At 52.2% G+C, this 23106-nt stretch overlaps 1 protein-coding gene across 3 annotated transcripts in view; it reads left to right on the top strand.

Annotated features, from left to right (window-relative positions):
• The first annotated feature begins 6850 nt into the window (after positions 1-6850).
• The window catches only part of ACLY (ATP citrate lyase), a 42496-nt gene continuing 26240 nt past the window's right edge, over positions 6851-23106 (top strand). Inside the window, exons 1-11 of one of the 3 annotated variants that reach the window (XM_040245233.1) lie at positions 6851-7011; positions 11558-11739; positions 12967-13089; positions 14928-14990; positions 15424-15614; positions 16073-16152; positions 17143-17273; positions 18046-18164; positions 18954-19090; positions 19771-19832; positions 21852-21969. In XM_040245233.1, coding sequence (XP_040101167.1) covers positions 11581-11739; positions 12967-13089; positions 14928-14990; positions 15424-15614; positions 16073-16152; positions 17143-17273; positions 18046-18164; positions 18954-19090; positions 19771-19832; positions 21852-21969 — 1183 coding nt within the window. In that variant the 5' untranslated portion in view covers positions 6851-7011; positions 11558-11580. The remainder of the gene's footprint in view (positions 7012-11557; positions 11740-12966; positions 13090-14927; positions 14991-15423; positions 15615-16072; positions 16153-17142; positions 17274-18045; positions 18165-18953; positions 19091-19770; positions 19833-21851; positions 21970-23106) is intronic. The other 2 variants (XM_040245235.1, XM_040245236.1) reach the window with 2 other exon arrangements.

Consider the following 23106-nt stretch of genomic DNA (forward strand, 5'->3'; position numbering starts at 1 on the left):
GGTCTGGAAACTAAGATCACACATGCCTTGGAGCAGCTAAGCCTGTGCACCACAAGAGAAGCCCATGCACCCCAATGAAGACTCAGCACAGCACCCCCAAAAACCCAAGAGTTATAAAATATGTCAGATCATGTCACTCTGTGTAAAACCCTACAGTGGTCCCCCATTTCATTCAGAGTAAAAGCTACTCTCCCCATCATGCCCTGAGCTCCAGCCACCTGGCCTCCTCACTGTTCCTTGCACAGGAAGACCCCTGCTAGACTCCTTCCTTAGGACCTTCATGCTGCCTGTTCTCTCAGCCCCAGTCAGCCTGGGATTGGGCTGGAAGGCTCCCTCCCCACTACTTAACTGACTCTTTCCCCTCCTTTGTGTATTTGTTCAAATCTCTCCTTTGCAATGAGGCAAACCCTAGCCACCCTATTTAACACTGCAACCTACTTGCCCTCAACCTCTGATGAGGAAATTCTGTATTCATTTACTTATTTTTTAATTAATATTTGTATGGAAGTATGGTTGATTTAAAACATCATGTTGGTTTCAGGTATACAGCACAGAAATTTCGTTATACATACACACACACACACATTCTTCAGATTCTCTTCCCTTATAGGTTATTACAAAATACGGGGTAGAGTTCCCTGTGCTAAACAGTAGGTCCTTGTTGGTTCTCTATTTTATATATAGTAGTGTGTATATGTTAATCTCAGTCTCCTAATTTATCCTTCCCTGATTTGGGAATTCTTTATCCTCTGTTTTTTGTTTGTTTTCTTTTTCCCATAGCCCCACTTTTCAAGATACTATTATAACTTCTTTGTTTATTTTATGGATTGTTTATTGCTGCTTCCCCTGATAAAATGTGAGCTCCACAGGGTGAGCATTTTTGTTTGTTTCACTCACTGTTTCTCCAGTGCTCAGAACAGAACCTGGCATATTGCAGGAGTTCAGTAAGTACTCACTGAATGAAAGAAGGACTATCCTCTTCTTCTTTTTTTTTTTAAGCAGTGATCATTTCCATGCTTTTTTTTTTTTTTTGCAGTTTTTCCAACTATGTATCCCTTCCAAATAATACAATTTAGTTTTTCTTATTTTAACTCTATGTGATTATTCAAAATGTCTATCCAGAGTAATAAGTCTCTAGCAAAGGCAAGAAAAAAAGAGACCTTTAGTAAATACTCAACTCATAGCAATAAATTCAAACTTAAAGACATTGTCAGAAATGACTTTCCAAAGGAGTGGTAGAACTGGTTAAAGGCAAAAGCTGGTCCTTATATTGTGTGCTGTGTGTGTGCTCAGTCACTCAGTCGTGTCCAACTCATTCCATGGACTGGACCCCGTCAGGCTCCTCTGGCCATGGGATTTTCCAGGCAAAAACACTGGAGTCCACTTCCTTCTCCAGGGTTCCATGCGATTTGAATCTTACCATGACTGTGTTCTTTTTGGTTCCACTTTCTTTTGCTTTATACTCTGTTATGCGATTCATTCATGTTGCTGTGTGTAGCTGCAGTTCATTAATTCCTCCTGCTGTCAAGTTTCCTATAGTATGAATACACTACAATCCAGCCAGCCAGGTGTTGAAGGACATCTGGGCTCTGTCTAGTTTTTGGACAATATTGTATATGTGTCCTGGCACATATGTTTACGAGATACATTCACAGGAGTGGAGCTGCAGGGACTTAGTGTATATGACTCTTCAACTTAATAAGATAATGTCAAATGGTTTCCAAACTAGTTGCTTCAATCTGCCCTCCCATCTGCAATAAGGACACCTGTCTGCAATACAGTCACTTCTTTGGACCTCAATTCTCCCTGTACTTCCTTTGTAACATTAGAGAACTGGACTAGGGTTCTTCTGAGGTCTCTTTTGGTTCTGTCATCACGGAGCCTTGAATACATAGCACTTGGGGCTGTGCATCCTTGAAGCAACACCTAAGTTGTGAGGGAAAGCGGTGAACACAACTCATGCTTTAGATGAGGCCTCCCAACATCCCAGGATGTCTCTTAAGATTGGTGGTGGGATTTCCCTGGTAGTCCAGTGGCTAAGACTCTGCACTCCCAATGCAGGGAGCTTGGGTTCAATCCCTGGTCAGGGAACTAGATCCCAAATGCCACAATGAAGATCGAAGATCCAGTGTGCCACAACTAAGACCCAGCACAGCCAAATAAACAAATTAAAAAAAAAAAAAAAAAAAGGATCGGTGTCAGGGTAGAGACTGTGGCCCTGATGGAACTTGACATCTCTTATCTGTACATCATGACCTCTGCTTCTACCTACCCTTTACATCCCCAAAACAGAACATGACAAAGAGAGACAAGAGGGAAAAATGATGAATCCACTCAGAGATAAGGCAAAACATGGCAAGTAAAGGCTGAAGGTGAGTGATCTGTTAGGGAGAAGTTGTACAGGTTCTGTCTTGGAAGAGGAAGTGGTCAACTGCCTTCTTAGGGGAAAGTTTCCTGAAAGAAGAGGGAATATCAAAGAAAAACACCTGGTAGGGAGGAAGCGGCAGCAGTTTTTTAGACAGGGTGACGGCTTCCCTGGTGGCTCAGACTGTAAAGAATCTGCAATGTGGGAGACCTGGGTTTGATCCCTGGGTTGGGAAGATCCCCTGGAGGAGGGCATGGCAACCCACTCCAGTATTCTTGCCTGGAGAATCCCATGAATAGAGGAACCTGGCGGGCTACAGTCCATGGGGTCAAAAAGAGTAGGATACAACTGAGTGACTACGCACATGGAGGGTGGTAAATTTGAGGATGACTAGAAAGAGGCCAGCCACAAATCAGTTGGTCTGGCTGGGAAATATTTCCTGAGCACAGATGCTGGCTCTGGTGGACCCTCCCTGGGGCACTTCCCCAGAGCACACTCGTCCTTGGTTCTAACTGTTGTGGGGAAAAAAATGAGTGTTGTAGGAGTGAGAACTCCCCCTGGTTCTCCAGAGGGAGGAGAATGACGGGTCTCTGTAGTCAGAGACCCATGGCTGTCGCATGATAGAAGTGGGTTTAGAACCCCAGGCTCTCATAGACCCTCCTCCTGGCTGCATCTTCTCCTTCCTCCCCCCTACTGTTCCCCTATGATTCCTTTCCTTCATCCACATATTCAGTCCAGCTGATATTCGGTCATGCATACAGTGAGTGCCTAATATGTGCCTAGCTCCCTGTGAGGCACAGGGGATGGCATAATGAACAGGCATACAGCTGAGTCTTGAGGCACATCAGCCAATGGGGAGATGCACTGGATAGGATTATCTTTCCCTCCTCTTCACCTGAAGCGGTTGTAGGGGACTGGGTTTCCCATAGTAGGTGCTCAATGAATATTAGCTAAAATGGATTAAAATCCAGGGAGGAGTCATTAGGCAGTCTAAAGCTTCTCTCTTTTTGTTTTTGTTTTTGTTTTTTTTTTGGCTGTCCTGGGTCTTCGCTGTGGCATGGGGACTTCTCTTGTTGGGGTGCCAGGGCCTCTCTTGTTATGGGTTCCAGAGAGTGCAGGCTTAGTAGTTGCCAAGCGTGGGCCTCTCTAGTTTGGGCTTAGCTGCCTTGTGGCATGTGGAATTTTAGTTTACCAGGATCTAAACTGAGGCCCCTGTATTGGAAGGCAGATTCTCAACCACTGAACCAGCAAGGAAGTCCCCAGACTAAAGCTTCTGAAACTGAGAGAGAATGCCCAAAGCCTAGGCACAAAGATGGTGAGGCAGGCGGTAAATGCCTCCTCCCCTTGCCCTCAGCATAAAACAATTGGAGATTCATTCCTTGTGGAGCAAAACTTTAATACAAGAATAGCAGGACAATTAAGGGAGGAGGCTGAGCCCTGCCCAGACCACGTATTTCTCATTCCCGAAGTCAGGAGACCTCCCTGACCACAGGTGCTCAGAAAGGATCCTTGGGAATCAAAGGAGGAGTGATGTCAAGGGATGCTCTACCCATAGGTCTTTGCGGTAGAATCCGTCTTGGCTAAGAGATGTATGCACACATGGAAGGACACTGAGATATACCAAATATGGACTGTGAACCAGGTAAATCAAAATGATTGGCCAAGGGAAAACTGGAAGAATTGCCCCATTTAAGTGATTTAAATTGCCATAATGGTGCAACACAGGGACTCTTCCACTGAGTCTGCTGGTGTGCCTACCAACACGTACTGTACTCTTTTTCCTCCTAATACTTACTTGCTTCACTACTTTCTGTTTTCATGGAAATTCTTTTCGCAAATCCAAAGGGCCAGGGCCCTTGTCACTGACCACTGGTCTAGTGGCTAGGATCTGGTTCTTTCACTGCTGCGACCCAACCCCAACCTCTGGTTGGGAACCCAAGCCTTGCTCCAAGCTGTTGCAGCCTGAGGCCATCAACGGTACCCAGGGACAGGAACCTGTCCTCTGCCAAGCTGAGGAGGGAGGTGATTCAAATAGGAAAATCAGAAGAGTTTAAAGCTTTTAAGTCAGAGAACAGAAAGGTAAAAATAGGGGGTCCATATTGATTCATTTGAGGCAGAGGAGCCTCTGTGGTGGCATGGTGGGGTAATGAGGGAGTCTGGGGAGTGTTGGGGGTCTGCAATGGGCCCACTGAGGGAACTGAAAAACCTCCATGATTGGCTCATGGATCCCCTGGTCAGCACCTCTCCTCTCTCACTCCTTGGATAGTAACTTTCTTGTTGTTCTGCCCAAGATTAGTCAAAACCTGGGTCCAGCAACATCGAGATGGGGAACTTAATCACTCAGCAAATACTTATTGACTAGGTGCATGCAGGCTAAGTTGCTTCAGTCATGTCTGGGTCTTTGCGACACTATGGACTGTAGCCTGCCAGGCTTCTCTGTCCTTGGGATTTTGCAGGCAAGAATACTGGAGTGGGTTGCCATGCCCTCCTCCAGGGGATCTTCCTGACCCAGGGATTGAACCCGCATCTCTTACATCTCCTGCCTTGGCAAGAGGGTTCTTTACCACTAGCACCACCTGGCAAGCCCATGTGCTGGAGAGAGGCCAGAAAATACATACATCTGCAATATATTGAAGGATAAATTGTTAGAAATGGAATTGCTGGGGCTGTGGACATGTGCATTTAAAAATTTTCTCAATACTGTCAAATTGATGTACAAAGTTTATTACAGTCTGAATGCCTGTTTCTGGATGTGTAATTTTTAAAAAAATTTTATTGAAGTATGGTTGATTTGCAAAGTGTTAATTTCTGCTTACAACAAAGTGATTGTTATACATATGTATTATTTTTTTTACAGTCTTTTCCATTATGGCTTATCACAGGATATTGAATATAGTTCCCTGTGATATACAGTAGGACCTTGTTGTTTGGATGGGTGTATCTCTCTAACCAGGGGGATAATTGCTACACAGTGGATTCTCCCTGACTTCAGTCTGCCCATTAGCCCACGAAGATCCTGAGTGGCTGTCTGCCAAGGCCAGAAAAGGAGTACCTTCACAAGAGGTGTTTTCTTTAGCTCTGGAGAGGTGATCCTTCTCCAAGATGGGTGCTATTTGGGGAGATTCTGAGTAGGGGTGGAGTTTATTCCATGTAAGAGTGGAAGGCTCTCTATGACCAATAGGAGAGAGGAGATGAGGAAATGCTCTTTCAAAAAGATGCCTGTGAGGGATCGGACCAGAAACTGACATCATCAGGGATCACTTTGTTCAGGCATGGCCAACAAGTGTAGCTTCCTTGTTCCTGGCTGTGACTGGACTTGGGGGAGAAGGATTTGGCGAGGTTTTTGTGTACAGCAATGTGGTAACAATGTTATAGTGTGACCCCAGCGCCTGGCAGGAACACAGACATGTGGTCTGTTTGCACACTGTGCTGACCCTTTCACCTGAGCTGCTCAGTGCATGATCCTCCTTCCTGGAGCCAGACAGCTGTTAGGGTCAGGGAGCAGCTCCAGAGACCTAGAGGACTGGGATGGACATAGGAAAGCTCCAGGATGTCTCAGCAGTAAATCTATGTCTTGGTTTCTAGGACTGTCTGATTTAAAAAATTCTGTCCCACAAGTTCACCAATACCTGTCAGACCGGGTGTCCCAGATTTTGATTTGGAAAATGCACTGTTTCCCCGGTAATGGAGAAGGGGAAGGCAGCAGTTCATTCATTCCTCTTGTCTAAGCGTGAGATAGTGGGGGCGGGGCGGGGAGCCCGAGCAGCAGAGATGGCCCCAGCCTTGCGCTAGAATCTCTCATTGAATTCTCTGCTCTGTGCGCCCAGGTGAGTGGATGAGTGGTGGTGACTGACGCAAGGTGGTGACTGACGCAAGGTGGTGACTGACCCCTTCTAGCCCCACCTGCTCACGCGGTCCTCCGCCCTACCCCACTCACAGTGGGAGGTCTCATCTATTAGTCTCTGCTCTCGGCCTCGCTCCACCAGCTTAAGGAAGAGGGTCCACGTGCAAATGGGCAAGCAGTCTTGCAAAAAGCAGGTCTAAACATCTGGGTTCGATGTGGCCGATTTCAAGCTGCCAGGATACGGACGTCAGCTTCTCCCAAAGCGAGATGGGAAGGAGACTCTGGGTCCCCAAGGCTGCGATACAGCCCATTCGGCCAATACCCCAGCCCCCACTCCCCAACACCCCATCGCAGCGGCTCTAGGCCCACCTCCTAAGCGATCAGGCCATGGCCCCCAGCCTTGTATGTTCTCCTCCCAGCGTAGCCCGGCCCATCTCCCCACCAGAGGCCCCGCCCCCGACCCCTCCCTGGCTCGGCCCGCTCCGGAGAGGCGGTGCCCGCCAGCCGTCCAGGACAGACGCACCAGCGGGACTACAAGTCCCAGCAAACCCTGGGGCCTGGCCTCGGGGGCGGGGCTATATCAGCCAGCGAATTGGGAGGAGCTCTGGGGCTCAGGCTAGGGAATGCGTGTGGCCAATGGCCCGGCGGCTCGCGCTGTGTGCCGATGGGGGCGGGGAGAAGCCCGCCAGCGCGCGGACAAAAGCCAGGTCCCCGGCGACTGCGGGAGGCTGGAGCGCTCCTAGCAGTGGGTGGTGACTTGGGGCCTGTAGCCTGAACGCCGCGCACAGACTTTTTCGGAGAGGTGAGTGGCGGACGGCTGTTTTCGCGAGATGGACCCCACCTGGTCCAGGAGCTTCCTGCTTCCCTCCCCCAACCCGGAACCGCCGCCCTCGAAGCCGGCTTGGGGCTCACGCGCGCTCCCTGCACCTGCTTGGAGTTTTGGGGGTCTTAGTTTTAGGCTAGCCTTCGCTGGGATCCCGGCCGGTGGCCTCGTGTCGCCCTCCCCTCCCCCGCCCCAACTCCTCCACATTCTAGTTCCCGGAGTTTGCACAAGGCTGACCGCCGTTGTTGCTTGCCTTCCCTCCGCCGTATTACATTGCCCCTAACTGCCTCCTCTCATCCCCACCCCGGGACTAGTCGCCGAGCCTCATCGGGCTTTCTGTGGCCACTTCTTGCCCCGATCTGGGTCCCTCCACCCCCGCCATCGGATGCCGGTCAAAGGAGGTAGAGCGGTGGCTAGTCTCCCCACTCCTACTCACCAGTCGGTTCAGGCCCTCCCTTTTAGTTCTGTGGAGCGTCGACTGAGCCCCGCGCCAAAGTGGAAGGAGCGAGCAGGGCGCGCAGCCGCCGAGGATCACATTGGCAGGGCCGCCCCAGGCCTCGCCACGAGGACCTATCCTTGGATGGACGGCGCAGGGAGGACCCTCCTCGCTCTGGGGGTGCCGTTAGGCCCAGCCGCTAAGGGACAAATGGCTGGGGTGCCCGTCTCTCTCCCCACCCTTGGCGTTGATGCCGAGCTTGGCCGAGACAAGGTCCTGCAGGGGCTGGAGGATGCTGCCGCCAACCTCCTGTCTGGCTTGGCAGAGGGCCAGTCCCAGCGCCTGCTGCCCTCTCCAACCTTGGCGGATAAAGGAGTTGTACTATTAGGTGGTCCTCCGGAGTCTGCCTGGAAAGAGGATTTTGCGGGGGGTGGGGGTGGTGGGGGGTGGCGGGGAAGCAGTGCATAGCACTGTTCGGTCAACCAGCCCACTCCTCTCTCCACCCTTTAACTTTGCACTGTTTCAGTCAGCTCAGATCATTGGATTTCTGAAATTCTGAAATGTTGGGTGAAGGACAGCTGGTAGACCCAGCTGCCCAGAGGGGTGTTTTCACTTTTTAAAGAGCTGTTGCTGCTGCTGCTGCTTCTTTTTTTTTTTTTTTCTTTTAATATTTAAAGAGCTTCTTAAACAGCTTGGAAGATGATAATGGGAACAGCTCTTGAGCTCAGCTGGGTGGTAGGTGTCTTCACCCCCATTCTCCACTATATTTGCTGCAGTAGAGGACCCTCAGACTTTTGTCCCTCTCTTTACTCCAGGGATTGCCTGGCCTTTCCAAAAAAAAAAAAACCACTCCTGTGGATACTAACCTTAAAATAAGTGCTCTTTATCCTTCTCACAGAGACCCTACATAGCATCCCCAGTGGTTCCTCTCTACTGGCTGTGTCCCAGGGGTACAGTCCTGGGGAACAGACTCCTTTCATTCATCCCTCCCTGTGGGCTACTTCTGCCCTCCGTGGCTGCTGTGGATGAACTCAATTCTGGGTCACTTATCCTGTCTGCAGAAAAGACCCCATTCAGCTCAGAAGGGCCCTCCTTTCCATTGAGAGAATGTGTGTGTATGTGTGTTCAGGGCCCCTGTCATGATTTTCCCCAAATTTACCTAGGTAACAGTTCCTGGGACCCCCAAAGTGGACCCCTAGGATCTTAGCTCTGCCCTGAAACCATCTCTGACCAGTCTGACAGCACATTCAGTTATTCAGCTACTGGGGAGGTAGCCCAAGACTCCGCAGTGGGGGTGTGTGTGTGTGTGTGTGTGTGTGTGTTGTGTTCCCAGCCCAGACAGGTTTATACTTTAAGTGCTTTTGTCGTTTGAGCCACTGTTCTTAGCTGTGGGTCTCTGGGCTGTCAGATCATGGTCACAGGTCACCATCTTGAAGGGATAAGCAAAACTGGGTATGTGTACATTTTTCTGGGCTTTTCTTCTGGTGCTCAAAAGAGTCTGAGACCTCAAATAAGTTAAGATCCACTACCCTCAAGAGACTCCCCCGAATGATTAAACTTGTGATTTATTGCCACCCAGTCCACTCCCTGGCTTTGTGAGCCTTCTTACTCTGTCTTGGTAAATATGCAGAGGCCAGATTCTTTTCCTGTCTTTCTACTCTATCCTATAAATTCTCTGTCTTGGCTTTGAGAGGGCCTGCCCCATCTATGCCAAAGTGCTCTGGTGGCCAGTCTGTGTTTTGGTGAGCTGGCAAAGCTTTTCTATCCTGTGCCATTCCCCTGTTATCTGCTCTCCCATCCCTCTCCTGAGCCCCAGGCAGAGATGAGTTCTTGAATTTGAGATCTGAACTAAGGCTCATGGAAATTGTGATTTTTTTTTTTTTTTTTTTTTTTCAGTTGCAGGTCCCTTTTCTCATCCAGGTTCTTTCCAAAGTTGGGTCTTTGTATCGGGTGGGGGGCGGTCGTTGTTCTGGGAATGTCTCTCTGCTGGAGAGGCTTAGCCAGGGTTGGGGGACGGGGCGGGGCCTTCCTTTCTCTTGGAATTTGTGATTAGCTTGTGAGCTACTGAACTGAACTGAACTGAACTGATGTGTCCTAACCACTAAGGGTGGTCAGCGGCTGCTGTCTCCTTTATTTGCTTGATCTGCCCTGGGTTGCACTCTGTTTGGGAGAGGGTAGGGGCACATGTACCCATCTGATTTCAGGACCAGTTTTTCTGGTCTGTGTCAAGAAGGTTGGGAAATGGAGCTGGAGTGGCTGGGGGGTGGAGGGGTATGGGGCAGTGGGGCTGGTTGAGGCATCTCCTTTGGAAACTCATATTGAGAAGGAGCCGGAGTCATCCCAGGGGAAGGCGAGAAACGGGAACGTTTCCTTTGAGCCCCTTCCCAGCTACCCGCCTTTGGGCCAGACACCAGACTGAATGTACCCTTTGTGCCTTGCTGGAGGATAGCTGGGAGGCTCAGCCAGCCAGTCAATCCAGGAGTAGAACCTGAAGCCCAGCCTGGCGAATTGGAAAGGAGGTGCAGAGTGGCCCTGGAAACTCTGGCCTTCCTTCCCTGAGCTGGAAATGGAGAGACTAACCTTCCTGAATATGTAAAGCAGCCAGCCCTTCAGCTCCACCCTCCTTTATTTACACTTGGCTTTTCCCTCCCGGTAAATTCAACAACCTCAATTCTGGATCTTTGTCGGAGAGACAGGGGTGACTTCCTGATCTGGCCAAGCTCTTGGCATGAATGACTTAGTTTCCTTGCCCTTCCTGTCTCCCCACCCTTTATCTTCCCAAATTGCTCCAGGCACTACCCCAAGAGAGAAGGGGTGTGTCAGGACAAAGTGACAGGGAGGGAAGGTGAAGTTGTCATCACAGACCCTTCTGTGAGGTGAACGAGGTGAACGGGGGAAGTGGCCTGGCTCCTGGACAAGTGGTCTTTTCTCTCGGGCTGACTGTGGGATTTTCTGGGGACCAGGAGTGAGAGGGTTTGAGTTCAAGCCTCGGGACCCCTGCATATTAATTAGGCTTCTTGGGCAAGTTGCCTTAACCCCTCTGAGCTTTTATTCCTCATCTAAGAAATAGGGAGGGCTGTGGGAACTTCCCTGGCGGTCCAGTGGTTGAGAATCTGTGTTTCCACTGCGGAGGGCATGGGTTTGATCTCTGGTTGGGGAACTAAGGTCCTGCGTGCCACGTGGTGTGGCCAAAAATAAAAATAAGAAACAGGACCCTCAATCTCCATGCACCTCCCAGGGCTCACCTACATGTGACCCAGGATGGCTTCTGCCTCTCTTCCCCCAGTTCTGGGTCGGTTAGAAGTGACCGGTATGGGTGGTTCCCAGAGAGGACTCTGTTTTGCTCTAAATGAGTAGCTGGATGACTCAGTGGGGTGGGTGGGATGCACTGAAGGTCACAGTTTCCTGCCCTGTGTCAGCTCTGAACTTGGGTGGGAGTCTGGTGTCCTGGGAGAAATGGGCTTTGACATAACTCTTCCTCTTCACTCCTGGGCGGGGCGTGGTCCTGCGTGAGGCTAAATAGACTTGCTTACCTTTGGGCTGGTGATGTGTGTGAGTGTGTAAAATGAGTGAGTCTGAGTGTGTTGGAGACCAGACATGGAGGAGGGGTAGGGCCAGTCTTACGCTATTTAACTGTGTTCCCCGCAGGTCACAGAACTAGAGGGTGCATTTCAGGGTCTTTGTGCCCATCTCGGGTGGGACAGGCACTCAGGTTTGGGTCACATCCCTGCTATTCATGGTCTCCCCATCCAGCTTTCTTTGCTCCAGGGTGAGTGTTCGTGAATGTGCTCTTGGGTGAGCTAGTTTGCCTGGAGAGTAGAGGCCATGAGTCCCCGGGGACGTAAATGCCACCTTTGTTTTTCTCCACCCTGTCCTCACCCATCATTTTCTAATCCGCTCTCTCTGTGGTCAGTGCTGTTTGAGATCTCCCTTCCATCCCTCCTTCTGGGGCAGCCCTCTTCTCCCTCTGGAGAAGCGCTGAGATCAGGTTTTATGGTCTGGGGGCAGCTGGGTGGGGGTCTGTCCTGCTGGAGAAGATAGCGCCTCCATCTCTCCGCCCCCGCTGACCAGCCCTTCTCTCCCCAACAGGTAGCGCAGGGCCTTCTGTAGCCATGTCGGCCAAGGCGATTTCCGAACAGACAGGCAAAGAACTCCTCTACAAGTACATCTGCACCACCTCGGCCATCCAGAACCGCTTCAAGTACGCCCGGGTCACCCCTGACACAGACTGGGCCCGCCTGTTGCAGGACCACCCGTGGCTGCTCAGCCAGGTGAGCTCTCCGCCCCGCCAGACCCCTCCTCCAGGCCCAGATGTCCCCTCAGAACATGTGATGGCAGATGGCCTGCCTGGGTGGGCAGGGTGCAGGGGGCTGAGCGCGTTTTGTGTTCAGCCCTGTGTGCCGCACGCTGAGGTGCTGCGCCTGGACCGGAACTGGTCAACTGGAGTCCGGGTGGCGGCTCTCTGGTTATTAACCATGTGGCCTGGGGCAAACCATTTCACCTCTCTTGAGTTTTAGATTCCCCATCTGTCATATGGGCAAACCACTCACCCTGTGAATTTAAACTAGTAATAATGCCTGGAAAGTCTTTGGTCTGCTGCCTGGCGTTTGGTAAATGCTCAGTAAAAAGCACCTGCTCCATCAGGAGTATGTCAGGGCCATGAGGAAATGCGATGCTGGACTTTATGTAGAATGGCTGATAGAATCCACCCGGAGTAGGGAATCCTCTCTGTAGATCCATTTAGACGTCTCTGGCAGGTCCCAGAGAACAAGGACCAGTGAGGGACCGAGTGGGAGGGTGTTCAGGGATGCAATTTTCCTTCTGCTATGAGGCAGCCCAAACCCCAAACCACAAAGGGAGTTGGTAAACTTCCTGGTACTGGAGGTGTGTGAGCAGTGGCTAGGGGCTGCTTGTAGATCTTGCAGATGGTGTTCAAACACAGGGATATCTTGACCAGATGTCTTCTATGGTGCTTTGTCACCCCAGGGCTCTGTCTTTCTATTCTTTCTTTTTGGAATGTGGGTGCCAGTCCATATTCTGAGGTGTTGAATGAAGCTAAGATATCACATAGGGAGGGTAGGGAATCCTTTACTCATTCAGCAGGTATTCAGTGAGCACCTACTCTGTGCAAGACCCTATCCTGAGCCAGGACAGCTCTAGATTCCCGGTTGTCAAAGGTGTTGGCTGGGATAGGTGAAGGAAGCTTCTGGGAGCTGACCTTGAAGATGGGTGGAATTTACCTTGGGGGTGGGGTGAATTGGAAGCCACCCAGGCTATCCTGTGCTTTGGGGCCCTAGACTATTACCTCTTAACTCTTCCCTCTCCTTCTTTGCTCTAAATACAAACCCCTCTTGGAAATTCCCTGGTACTGCAGGGGTTAGGACTCCAGGCTCTCAATGCCAAGAGCCTGCGTTCAATTCCTGGTTGGAGAACTAGATCCCACAAGCCACATGGCTCAGCCAAAACACAAAACAAGCAAACCAACTCTCTTGTTCCAGAGCTTGGTGGTCAAGCCAGACCAGCTGATCAAACGGCGTGGAAAGCTGGGCCTCGTTGGGGTCAACCTCACTCTGGATGGAGTCAAGTCCTGGCTGAAGCCACGCCTGGGACAGGAGGCTACAGTGAGTCTGGGTGTAGGGTTGGGGTGGATGTGCTCTGGTAACAGAAGCAAACATGGTTGCTTCCAGATCTGCAACCCTATGGATCACCCCCACGACTGCTCCGATTGCAGCCTGGGGAGGGCAGGAGTCCTGCAGGGCTGGCTTATGTAGTAGGGCCATTGCATGCTCATTCCGAGCTCCCCTGACAGGGAATGGTGAGATGTGCTGTACAAGAAGTATTACAGGCACTTCTGTGGTGGTCCAGTGGTTAAGAATCTGCCTTCCAATGCAGGGGATGAAGGTTCTATCCCTGGTCGGGGAAGTAAGATCCCACGTGCTGCAGGGAAGCTGAGCCTGAGGAACCCGAGCCAGGCCGAGATAGTCTGTTCCTTTAACAACAGTCGTGGTGATGGGACTCTGAGACCTACTCTGGGACCTCCTTTCTTTTCAATTACCAGAAAGGATAGGGTAGCTCACCATGACCTGCATACATAAGAGGAACGATAAAGGAAAAAAAAAGAACTTGAAGGGAGATGCAGAATCATTTAGGCAGAAACGATCTTGAGCCAAGAATCTAGGAAGAGACAATTAATACTGAAGAGTCAATTCAGTTCTTGTCTTCTCCCAGTTTGTTGATTAATTTCAACTCTGTAGGTGAGAGTTGAGGTGAAATATGGCTTAGGAAGGCTAAGTGATGCCCAGAAATAAAATTGCATTTCTTTTTCTTCTCCCCAAGGGAGCTGGAGAACTGAAGGGAGGGAGTGGACCAAGGCTCGGCTTAAGCCGGGGAGCATTTGCTGTCCATACCTGGCTTTGTCCCATCTGGGGTGCCTGTGGATTAGTGTTGAGCTGCTAACTTTGATCTCCCCAGAGTAGGATGAAGGTGGTGATGGAGCCATCTTCCTTTTTACCCGGGCTTCCTTAAATCAGCTCTTCTTGTTTAATTTCCCATTTCTGGCTCTCCTGGATAAAGAGGTATCCCTGAAGTTATACACGGGCTTGAGGGTGGAGGGATCTTGACCTTCATGCCCCCAGGCCTTTGGGGAGAGGACAGCAGGGTTGAGGGGCTGAGCAGTGTCCCCAGGGAGGTCCTTATGCTTCATTCTTAGCTGGCTTTTGTCAGGGGGTGGGGGGAGACGCTGGGGACATCTGAGCTGGCAGCAGTGTCTGCCCGGGCAGGAGCGGCTCATTACCTCTGATGGATCACTGTCTGGTCCCTGACTCAGCAATGACGCACGCATGGGCGGGCGGGGGCTTCCTGACACGCGGGGAGGGAGGGTGAGGACTGTCTCGCCTTGGCTGCCGCCAGGGACCCACTCAAACTGATTAGCTCTGCAGGCCTGTTGTCGTCAGCAGGGAAAGTCTGTGCGGAAAAGTTTTCCCTGTCAAGCTCCATTCTCTCTCCCTTCCCCAGCCTTGCGCCTGAGACTGGGTCTCCCTGCCTGAGCTCTGGGATCGATAACCTTGATTTGTCCGAGCACGTGATCTGTGGGACAGCAGAGGGGTAGAAGCTCCAGATCGCTGCTTTGCGGGGCGGGGCCACATTACAGCTCATTTGTCACCCTCCAGAGGAGGTGGAAAAGAAGGTGTGAGACATTTTAGAAGTGTCAGAGTGTGGCTGGCACAAGGGCAGTGGGTGGAAGAGGGGGATCTCATGCAGACTTCTTTAGTGTAAGGGTCTGTGACCCCATTGCCCTAGTTTCTGGAAAGATCTCTTTCTGGCAGGTGTTGTGGCAGTAGTGCCGGGGCCCCACCTCTGATGGATGGGTGAGGTGGAAGGAGCAGAGGGTTTTCCCTCCTCTTTCCCCACGAGCAAGGCGTGCCATCCGCCTGAGCTGTATCTCCTTCAATCTCCATAGGTTGGCAAGGCCACAGGCTTCCTCAAGAACTTCCTGATCGAACCCTTCGTCCCACACACTCAGGTATGTGTGAGGTGGCTCCCAGCTGGGTCTTTGCCCTCTGGGAGCATTGTGCCTGTTGATCCTAAAATGATGAAAGGAGAAATCAAGCTGCTGGAGAAAAGTCAGAGCAACCAAAGTCTCTGAAGCTGCGCTTTTAGGGTCTGAGGGTGCTGCCGAGTGGGGAGTTCAGAGATGAGGGGAAAGGCTTAATTTGCAGCAGAAAGGAACCAGTGCTGGTAACAGAGGGGGCTTCCCAGTGCTGGAGTGAGAAGGACTTGAAGGGAGGACCTTTCCCCCAGAGCAGGTCACATTGGCCCAGGCTGGACTGTCAGCCAGCAAGGCAGTGGCCTCTTGTCCTTGAGGTCTCACCCGGTAGGAGGTGTCTATGGGATTTTAGAAATGATACGACTGGGGCTGGGCTCCTCACCCATATGGTGCCCTCTTCCCTCGTAAGGAGGAGGAGTTCTACGTCTGCATCTATGCTACCCGAGAAGGGGACTATGTCCTGTTCCACCACGAGGGTGGGGTGGATGTGGGCGACGTGGATGCCAAAGCCCAGAAACTGCTCGTTCCCGTGGATGAGAAGCTGAATCCCGAGGACATCAAGAAACACCTGCTGGTCCACGCCCCCGAAGACAAGAAAGAGTTGAGTGAGAGGGACAGCAGGGCGGTGGCGGTTTAGGGACGGGGCAGGCAGACAGCTCTGGGTACAGGGGGGCAAGCGGAGTGGTCTTCCCTGTCTGGGCACCGGCTACCCGCCCCAGCCTTTGGCTGGAAGATGGGGAGCAGCCAGCAGTCAGCCCCTCCCTGTCCCCAGGAGGAATGCGGGGGCAGTGGGGAGGCTGGCTCAGACTGAAATGTCCGTCAGCATCCCTCACCTCCTTGCCCCTGTCTGTCTGGCATGGGCCCCCCTCCTGCTCCATGCCTGACAACCTCTTTCCGCCTCAGTGGCTGAAGAGTGACATCCGGGGAGCAGAGTTTGCAGAGGAGAGGGAGGGGTCAGCAGAGTGGGTGCTGGGGAGTGGAGTTGTCAATAGCAGTGAGAGATGCTGCTGAGTCTGCTCCCTCGTGGACTGACAGTCCCTCTCTGCCTCCCCCTCTAGAATTCTGGCCAGCTTTATCTCCGGCCTCTTCAATTTCTATGAGGATCTGTACTTCACCTACCTCGAGATCAACCCCCTTGGTAACTATCTCTGCTGGGGTGGGCCCACACCCCTGCTTGCAGAGGGCAGTGCAGACAGGTGTTGGGGGGGGGCAGAGGGATTCCCCAGGCTCCTGTTTCTGAGCTCTCAGGAGGCCATGATCATCCTTCTGTTTCACCAACTCCAGTTTCTTCTGTGATGGGGAAGTCCTGGTTATGGTTTGATTCTGCTCAGTGGCTCTTCCTGCCAGTAGATTAGGCTGTTCTCCCGGGAGCTGGGCTGCCCCTGCATCTGCCTGACCAGTCAGACCCTCCCTTCCTCTTGGTGCCTCAGAGGCCCCCTTCCCCTCCACCCACTCCAGGAGTTAGTCAATCATTGACCCCCCACAGCTGGAAACACCTTGGCGAAGGCTCTCCGATTGTGCAAGAGGCAGGTGGTGTGGGCTGGCTCTGGCCAGAGCTTCTGAGGTCAGACTCCTGATTCAGATTCCAGCTGGGGGATGTAGCCCCTTTCGTGGACCAGATGGCTCTGTGCTAACTAAATTAGCTCAGTGGCCCTGGGTAAAGGGAAGTGGACTCCAGCGAGGCAGTAGTAAATGAATTCTGCTAGTTGGGGGCCTGGTGCACCCACAGCTCCCCTTCTTCCCACTTCTCTCTGGACCCTAAGGGACCCTGGGGTACCCACCCAGGGGCCTTAGACATTGTGCTTGAAACACTTTTTTTGTTTTTAAGTAGCAGAATTGTGGATGGGTGAATGGGTAATGCTTTAAAATTGCCATGGCAACCAAAACAGAGGTTTCCGCCCTAGTATCTACAGATCAGGGAGTGGGGATGGTCTTGTAGGATTTGTTTTTCCTTGAATGAGGGAAAAGCTGTGTCTCCATAAGAACCAATCTGGTTTCTCGTTGAGCTGGAGAGTCATGAGGCCTGGGGGCCTCATGGGGGTGGGTGTAGGAAAGCCTGGAGGGGATTGGAGGTGGATGGTCACCTCTACTGGGACCCATGTCCGATTGCCTCTTCTTTTCTTAAAAGTCGTGACCAAAGATGGTGTCTACATCCTTGACTTGGCCGCCAAGGTGGATGCCACTGCCGACTACATCTGCAAAGTGAAGTGGGGTGACATAGAGTTCCCACCCCCCTTCGGACGGGAGGCTTACCCAGAGGTAAGGCTGCTGTGGGGAGGAGACTGAGAGTGAGGGGGGCCCGGGGGTGTGGTGACTAATCTCAGATGAGCATTCTCCCCACCCCTTTATGAGCTATATATTTGGCAGGAAAGGAAGGTCGAGCCATTTAATTTTCTTAAAACCCCAAAGGAGGTGGGGGTAGGAGAGAGCCAAACCTCTGAATCCTGGCCAGAAATCCTTTTAGACTCCTCTCTCAATCAACCTCCCTGGGCTCATAACTTGATTTGTTGTTTCACAGTAATTCAGAGTGGCTGCCCCTGATCCTGCTGGGAAGATAGTTGTCTTAGCCACTTGCTGAGAATTTTAATTGCTGCTTCCCACCCCATCTTCTGAGAGGTCCTCACAGCAGGATCAGGCGTGTGTGACAGAACCTAGGCCAGGGGAAAAGTCTGGGCTGGGGGGACGGATAGGGCCTGGCCAGCTGGGGGAGGGTGGCACCTAATGAGTTAGGCAGGGAGATGCTGGGGGTGGGGCCAGGGTAGAAGCAAGTGACTTAGCGGGACTTAAAATCAGAGAGAAAGGAGTTGGAAAGTTTGTTTCCAGGCAGTGACTGGCCGTAGATGGTTTTGGTACTTACAGACAGCATCCCATTTTGTCCCAGGCCCATAAGGCCCCACACAAACCCTTCTTCCGGACCCTGTTCGGACAACGGAGGCCCTTTTCCTACTGCTCCAGGGGAAAGGGAGGGGTCCTGGGGTCTGCAGCCTGGTGAAGGGGGTGCCCCCCCCACCTGTTGCTCTGTGGTCCCCAGGAAGCCTACATCGCAGATCTGGATGCCAAAAGCGGGGCAAGCTTGAAGCTGACTTTGCTGAATCCCAAGGGGAGAATCTGGACCATGGTGGCTGGAGGGGGTGCCTCTGTCGTGTACAGGTGACCGAAGGGGCTGCTGAGGGGCTGATGGTCGGGTCCCCCACAGGCTTCCCACGTGTGGCCTGAATCAAGCCCCTCACCATGGAGCTTGACCCCCCTCTCCGGCACAGAGCAGGAACCCTCGGGGCATCCCAGAAAGGCCTACCCGTGATGTCTCCAGAACTGTCTTCTTTGCTTCAAAGTTAAATTTTTAGTTTTAATTCTTAGCATTAGTGATAATGTGCTCCATACAAAGGTGCAGCAGATGAGGGAAACGAGCCAGGTCATGTCCCCACGCCTCGGCCTGGGGTGTCACCAGTGTGTCCCTCCAGGTGTTTTAGCGCCTGTATCAATAGTCATAGGCTTCCCTGGTAGCTCATCGGTGAAGAATCTGCCTGCAGTGCCGGAGTCGGGTTTGATCCCTGGGTCAGGAAAAATCCCGTGGAGCAGGGAACGGATACCCACTCTAGTATTCTTGGCTGGAAAATCCTGTGGGCAGAGGAGCCTGGCGGGCTACAGTCCATGAGGTCGCAAAGAGTCGGACACGACTTAGTGCCTAAACAACAGCAATAGTTTTATTTTCACACTTCATAGAGATGTCACATAGGGCTGGCAGGGTGCTCCCCTAGGAGGGTCTGGTGCAGCACAGTTAACCTTCAAGTATGACCGGTGAGGGGCTTGAGGGTCTGAGGGCTGAGAGGTCGCTTGCAGAGGTGACCTGGTCTCAAGGCTTCAGGGGTTTCTGTGTGGCGCCCCCAGGCACCAGGCTGCTGCCTTTTGCCAGCACTGACTTCCCTATCTCCCTGGCAGTGACACCATCTGCGACCTGGGGGGTGTCAACGAGCTGGCGAACTACGGGGAGTACTCGGGCGCCCCCAGCGAGCAACAGACCTATGACTACGCCAAGACGATCCTCTCCCTTATGACCCGCGAGAAGCACCCAGATGGTGAGACACACGAGCTCTTCCTTGGCCCGGCCCAGTGTCCTGGGGTGGGAAGAGCTTTGGCTGGGCTGGGAAGCATGAGGTTGTCCCGGTCCTTTGCAACCTGGGGCTCATCGTTTAACTTCTGGACCGAGGTTGCCCTGACTTTGCAGCAGGCAGTGATAGCACCTGTCATTCCGGGGGCTCCAAGCAGGTGAGGAAGGGGTGGATACATGAAGTCCTATGAGCAGGTGCAAGGGAGGCGGCAGCGGAGGTAGTGGCGGCAGCATGCTTTTGCTGACTGCTATAAATTCAGTTCTTCGTGGCCTGCTTACACCTTTACTATTCAGGCTGTGTGGTTCCCAACTTCCCTTTACCACCTGTGCTGTGTTTTGGGACTACAGATACTGATTCCCCTTCCCCTGAGCCAGACAGAGAGTCCCACCAGGGGTGTCCAGAAACCATGCTGGGTTTCTTGATGCCAGGTAGGGACGATGCAGAGATTCTGTGGGTTTGGATTAACCACCTGCTCAGTGGCGTAGGTGAGGGTTGAGCTGATGAAAGTAAGTCAGGAAAGACCAGCTTGCTCCCCACCTCTACACTGGTATCTCCTAACAATTGGGGGTTCTCAGTTGGATTTCTGATACGATGCCCAGGTCTACCTTTCTAACCCTTTTTTGACTTCTCTCTTGCTCCAAATCCAGGCAAGATCCTCATCATCGGAGGCAGCATTGCAAACTTCACCAACGTGGCTGCCACATTCAAGGTAACCAGCTGCAGGGGAACGTGGCGGGTTGGGGGGAAGCAGGGAAGGGAAGTTTCTGTAAGAAGATTTGGGACAGAAAAAGATCTCCAAGAGTTACCTAGGCCAGGGTGGGGGTGGTCTTGACCTAGGGATGCAGAAGACCGTGGGATGGATCTCTCTGAAGCTGTATGTCTCTCTAGAAAAGCAGCTGACCCTCTCTGAGCCGTGATTCTCCCATCTACAAATATGGAAAGAAGGTGAATTTCTGCCTTTCCTGTTTCAGTTCTTAAAGAACTGGCTTGATTGACCCCATTTCCAACATTCCGTTGTAAGACTGGGTTCTCTGCGCCTCCTGGTGTTTTTTCTCCCAGTCATCTGCCCCTTCTCCAAAAGGTTGGCATGATGAAGTGTTTGACGGCCTGGGGTGCAGGGCTTCTGCTTATCTAGTCAGAGGCCAGTCATCCTGGGTCTCTGTACATAGGTCAGGGCTGTGGGTACCAGTTTAAAGAAAGTGTGACTGCCAGTAAGAAGAATGAGAGCTCACATGTCTCCAGACTCCTCCCCTTCAAGGTGGTTGCCTCAGGAGGCCACTTATTATCCCATACTGTCAGATGTTCAGGGCAGCTGTTCAAAAGAACATCGGCCATCTGGTAGTTCCATATAAACTTGGAGAATAACACGCAGATTGAGACTTCCCTGGCAGTCCAGTGGCTTACGGCTACATCCTCCCAATGCAAGGAGCCCGGGATTGATCCCTGGTTGGGGAACTAGACCCCCCATGCTGCAGTAATGAAGATCAAAGATCCCTTGTGCCTCAACTAAGACCTGGCAAAGCAAAAAAAAAAAAACAAAAAACACAGAAGTGTATGTTATTTAAAAAAAGAAGAATGCCTAAATAAATGTCAGTCTTGGAAGTCTGAGCTATCAAGGAGTAGAGGACAAGGCCTTGTCAGTCTTAACTGAAACAGGTCCCTAATTGGACCTGATTCAACAAATAAATCTGACACAGCTGGATCTTGGCAGCTTTGTTTTAACTTCTAAGCAGTCCTGTCATAAAGGCAGTGCCAGTGATAAGGGCGATTATGTCTGGAGCAGGCGCCGTGTGTAGAGCTTCGCCATGAAATGCCACGAATGATGGAACTTTGGCTCCATAAACTTCCCTTCGTCTGCCCAGACAAAACCGGTCCACACCTGGGCATGTGCCCACAGGTGCCCATTGCAACAGCTGTTCCCAAGTCACTTGGAGAAGCTTTGCCAGTGAAATAGACTTTGCCCTGATAACCCCAACAGCTCTCGCATAGGATCTTGGTGTAGAGCTTCCCCCAAAATTACAGTAAGAAAACAACAGCTGTAGATGGGGTGAGAGACCAGCAAAGCCCCACTGGCATCTGAGAACCAGTACTCAACATTGGCAATACTCTGGTCACCTGATGCAAACAGCCAACTCATCCCTGATGCTGGGAAAGATTGCGGGCAGGAGAAGGGGGCGGTAGAGGATAAGATGGTAATAGCATCACTGACGTAGTGGACATGAGTTTGAGCAAATTCCCGGAGATAGTGAAGGACTGGGAAGCTTGGCGTGCTGCAGCTCATGGGATCACAGAGTTGGACACGACTTAGTGACCGAACAACAGCAACATTGGAGGCCCGATACCCCATGCTCTGAGGGGTGTCACCCCGGTGCCCCATGTTCTCACCTCAGCACCATCACCAGTGGTCACCAGTCCTGGGCCTCTGGGTTGCTTGCGGTAGTCCTGTTTACTCATGGAATTCTTGACTGCCGGGGTCTTTCTGTGCTTCATGAGAAGCAGCCCTGGGTTTTTTTGTTTTGTTTAGGGTTGCATAGCACAGCTAATGAGTCTCAGTTCCCTGACCGGGGACTGAACCTGGGGCCCTGGCAGTGAAAGCGCTGAGTGCTAACAGCTGGACCACCAGAAAACTCCCGGCAGCCCTGGGACATTTGTTTCTCATGGTTGGAAGTTCTTGCTTTCTTGCTGCCTTCTTTCTAAGCACTTGAGTGTTGTCCCTTGGTCCTTCTAGGGCATCGTGAGAGCAATTCGAGATTACCAGGGTCCCCTGAAGGAGCACGAGGTCACGATCTTTGTCCGAAGAGGTGGCCCCAACTATCAGGAGGGCTTACGGGTCATGGGAGAAGTCGGTAAGATGGGGGGATGTTTTCTGTCCGTCCTCGGGATTTTCTGAGCAAGTCAGTCCTCTAATGTCTCTGTGCTCCTCCCACCACCCACCTCACTCCCTGGAGCTACAGCCGGCTTCCGCTGCATTTCTCTGCCCTCTGACACACGGCACCTGACTGAAACCTAAATTCAGGGTGGGCAGGAAAGCAGTTTATTCAGCTGCTCATTCAGCAATTGCCTATGGAAGGCCTGCTTTGGGTGCCTGGAGATAGGGCCCGGCGCTGTGCTGAGCACTGGGGTCACAGCCACACGTGACAGCTGAGTGGCTGCAGCCTTAGGCACGTGGCAGGACCAGTTGGGAAAGGGGTGCCCTCTGTGCGAGGGGACGGGGCTGTTTTAAATGAGGCAGTCAGAAAGCATTTGGCCAAAAAGGTGGCATTTGAGCAGAAATCTGAGGAGGAGAGGGAGCAGTTGGTGGTGGCTGTCTGCAGATGAAAGGACAGGTCCCGAGGCCCTGAGGTGGGGCCAACCGAGGGGCCTGGGGCGGAGGTTGGAGGCAGAGAGGCCGAGGGAGAAGCCGTGCAGGGCTAGTACAGGTCCCGTGGGTGCTTGGCCGTGACCCTGGCAGCTGCTGGAAGACTTGAGCAGAGGTGCGACACCATTTGACTTAGGGTTGAGGGCTATTTAGGCTGCCAGGTGGAGATAGGGCCTCCAGGGCAGCCAGCTTGAAGCAAGGAGACCACCCAGGAGGCTGTGGCAGCTCCAGGACAGAGCAGGGGGCCCAGACTGAGGGGCGAGGGGAGGGAGACGGGTCAGTGTCCAGGCCTCGATGGAGGTAGGGGTCCAATAGTTGGTAGAATAGGAAGGAGTTGCCCCCTCGCTGAGCTGAGGGAAGCGAGGGCGTGGGTCCATTTTGGTTTCCTTTCTTCCTTCTCCATTTTGGGCGCCTCCTGCAGGCTCCAGAGACCTCAGACTCAGAGCTTTCAAGAACTGGGGTTCCACGTCTCATCAGTGAGGACTGTGATTAGGTCTCTCTGAACTGACCTGATCGAACCAGCGGGCTTTGGTCTTGAGTGAAGCGCAGCCCTGGTGCCAAGAGCAGTTCTGTGAGGGGGAGGCATACACTGGATTACGCAAGATCGGAAGAGCGTAATCCCGGA

Source organism: Oryx dammah, unplaced genomic scaffold (assembly GCF_014754425.2).
Source record: "Oryx dammah isolate SB20612 unplaced genomic scaffold, SCBI_Odam_1.1 HiC_scaffold_8, whole genome shotgun sequence".
Lineage (NCBI taxonomy): Eukaryota > Metazoa > Chordata > Mammalia > Artiodactyla > Bovidae > Oryx > Oryx dammah.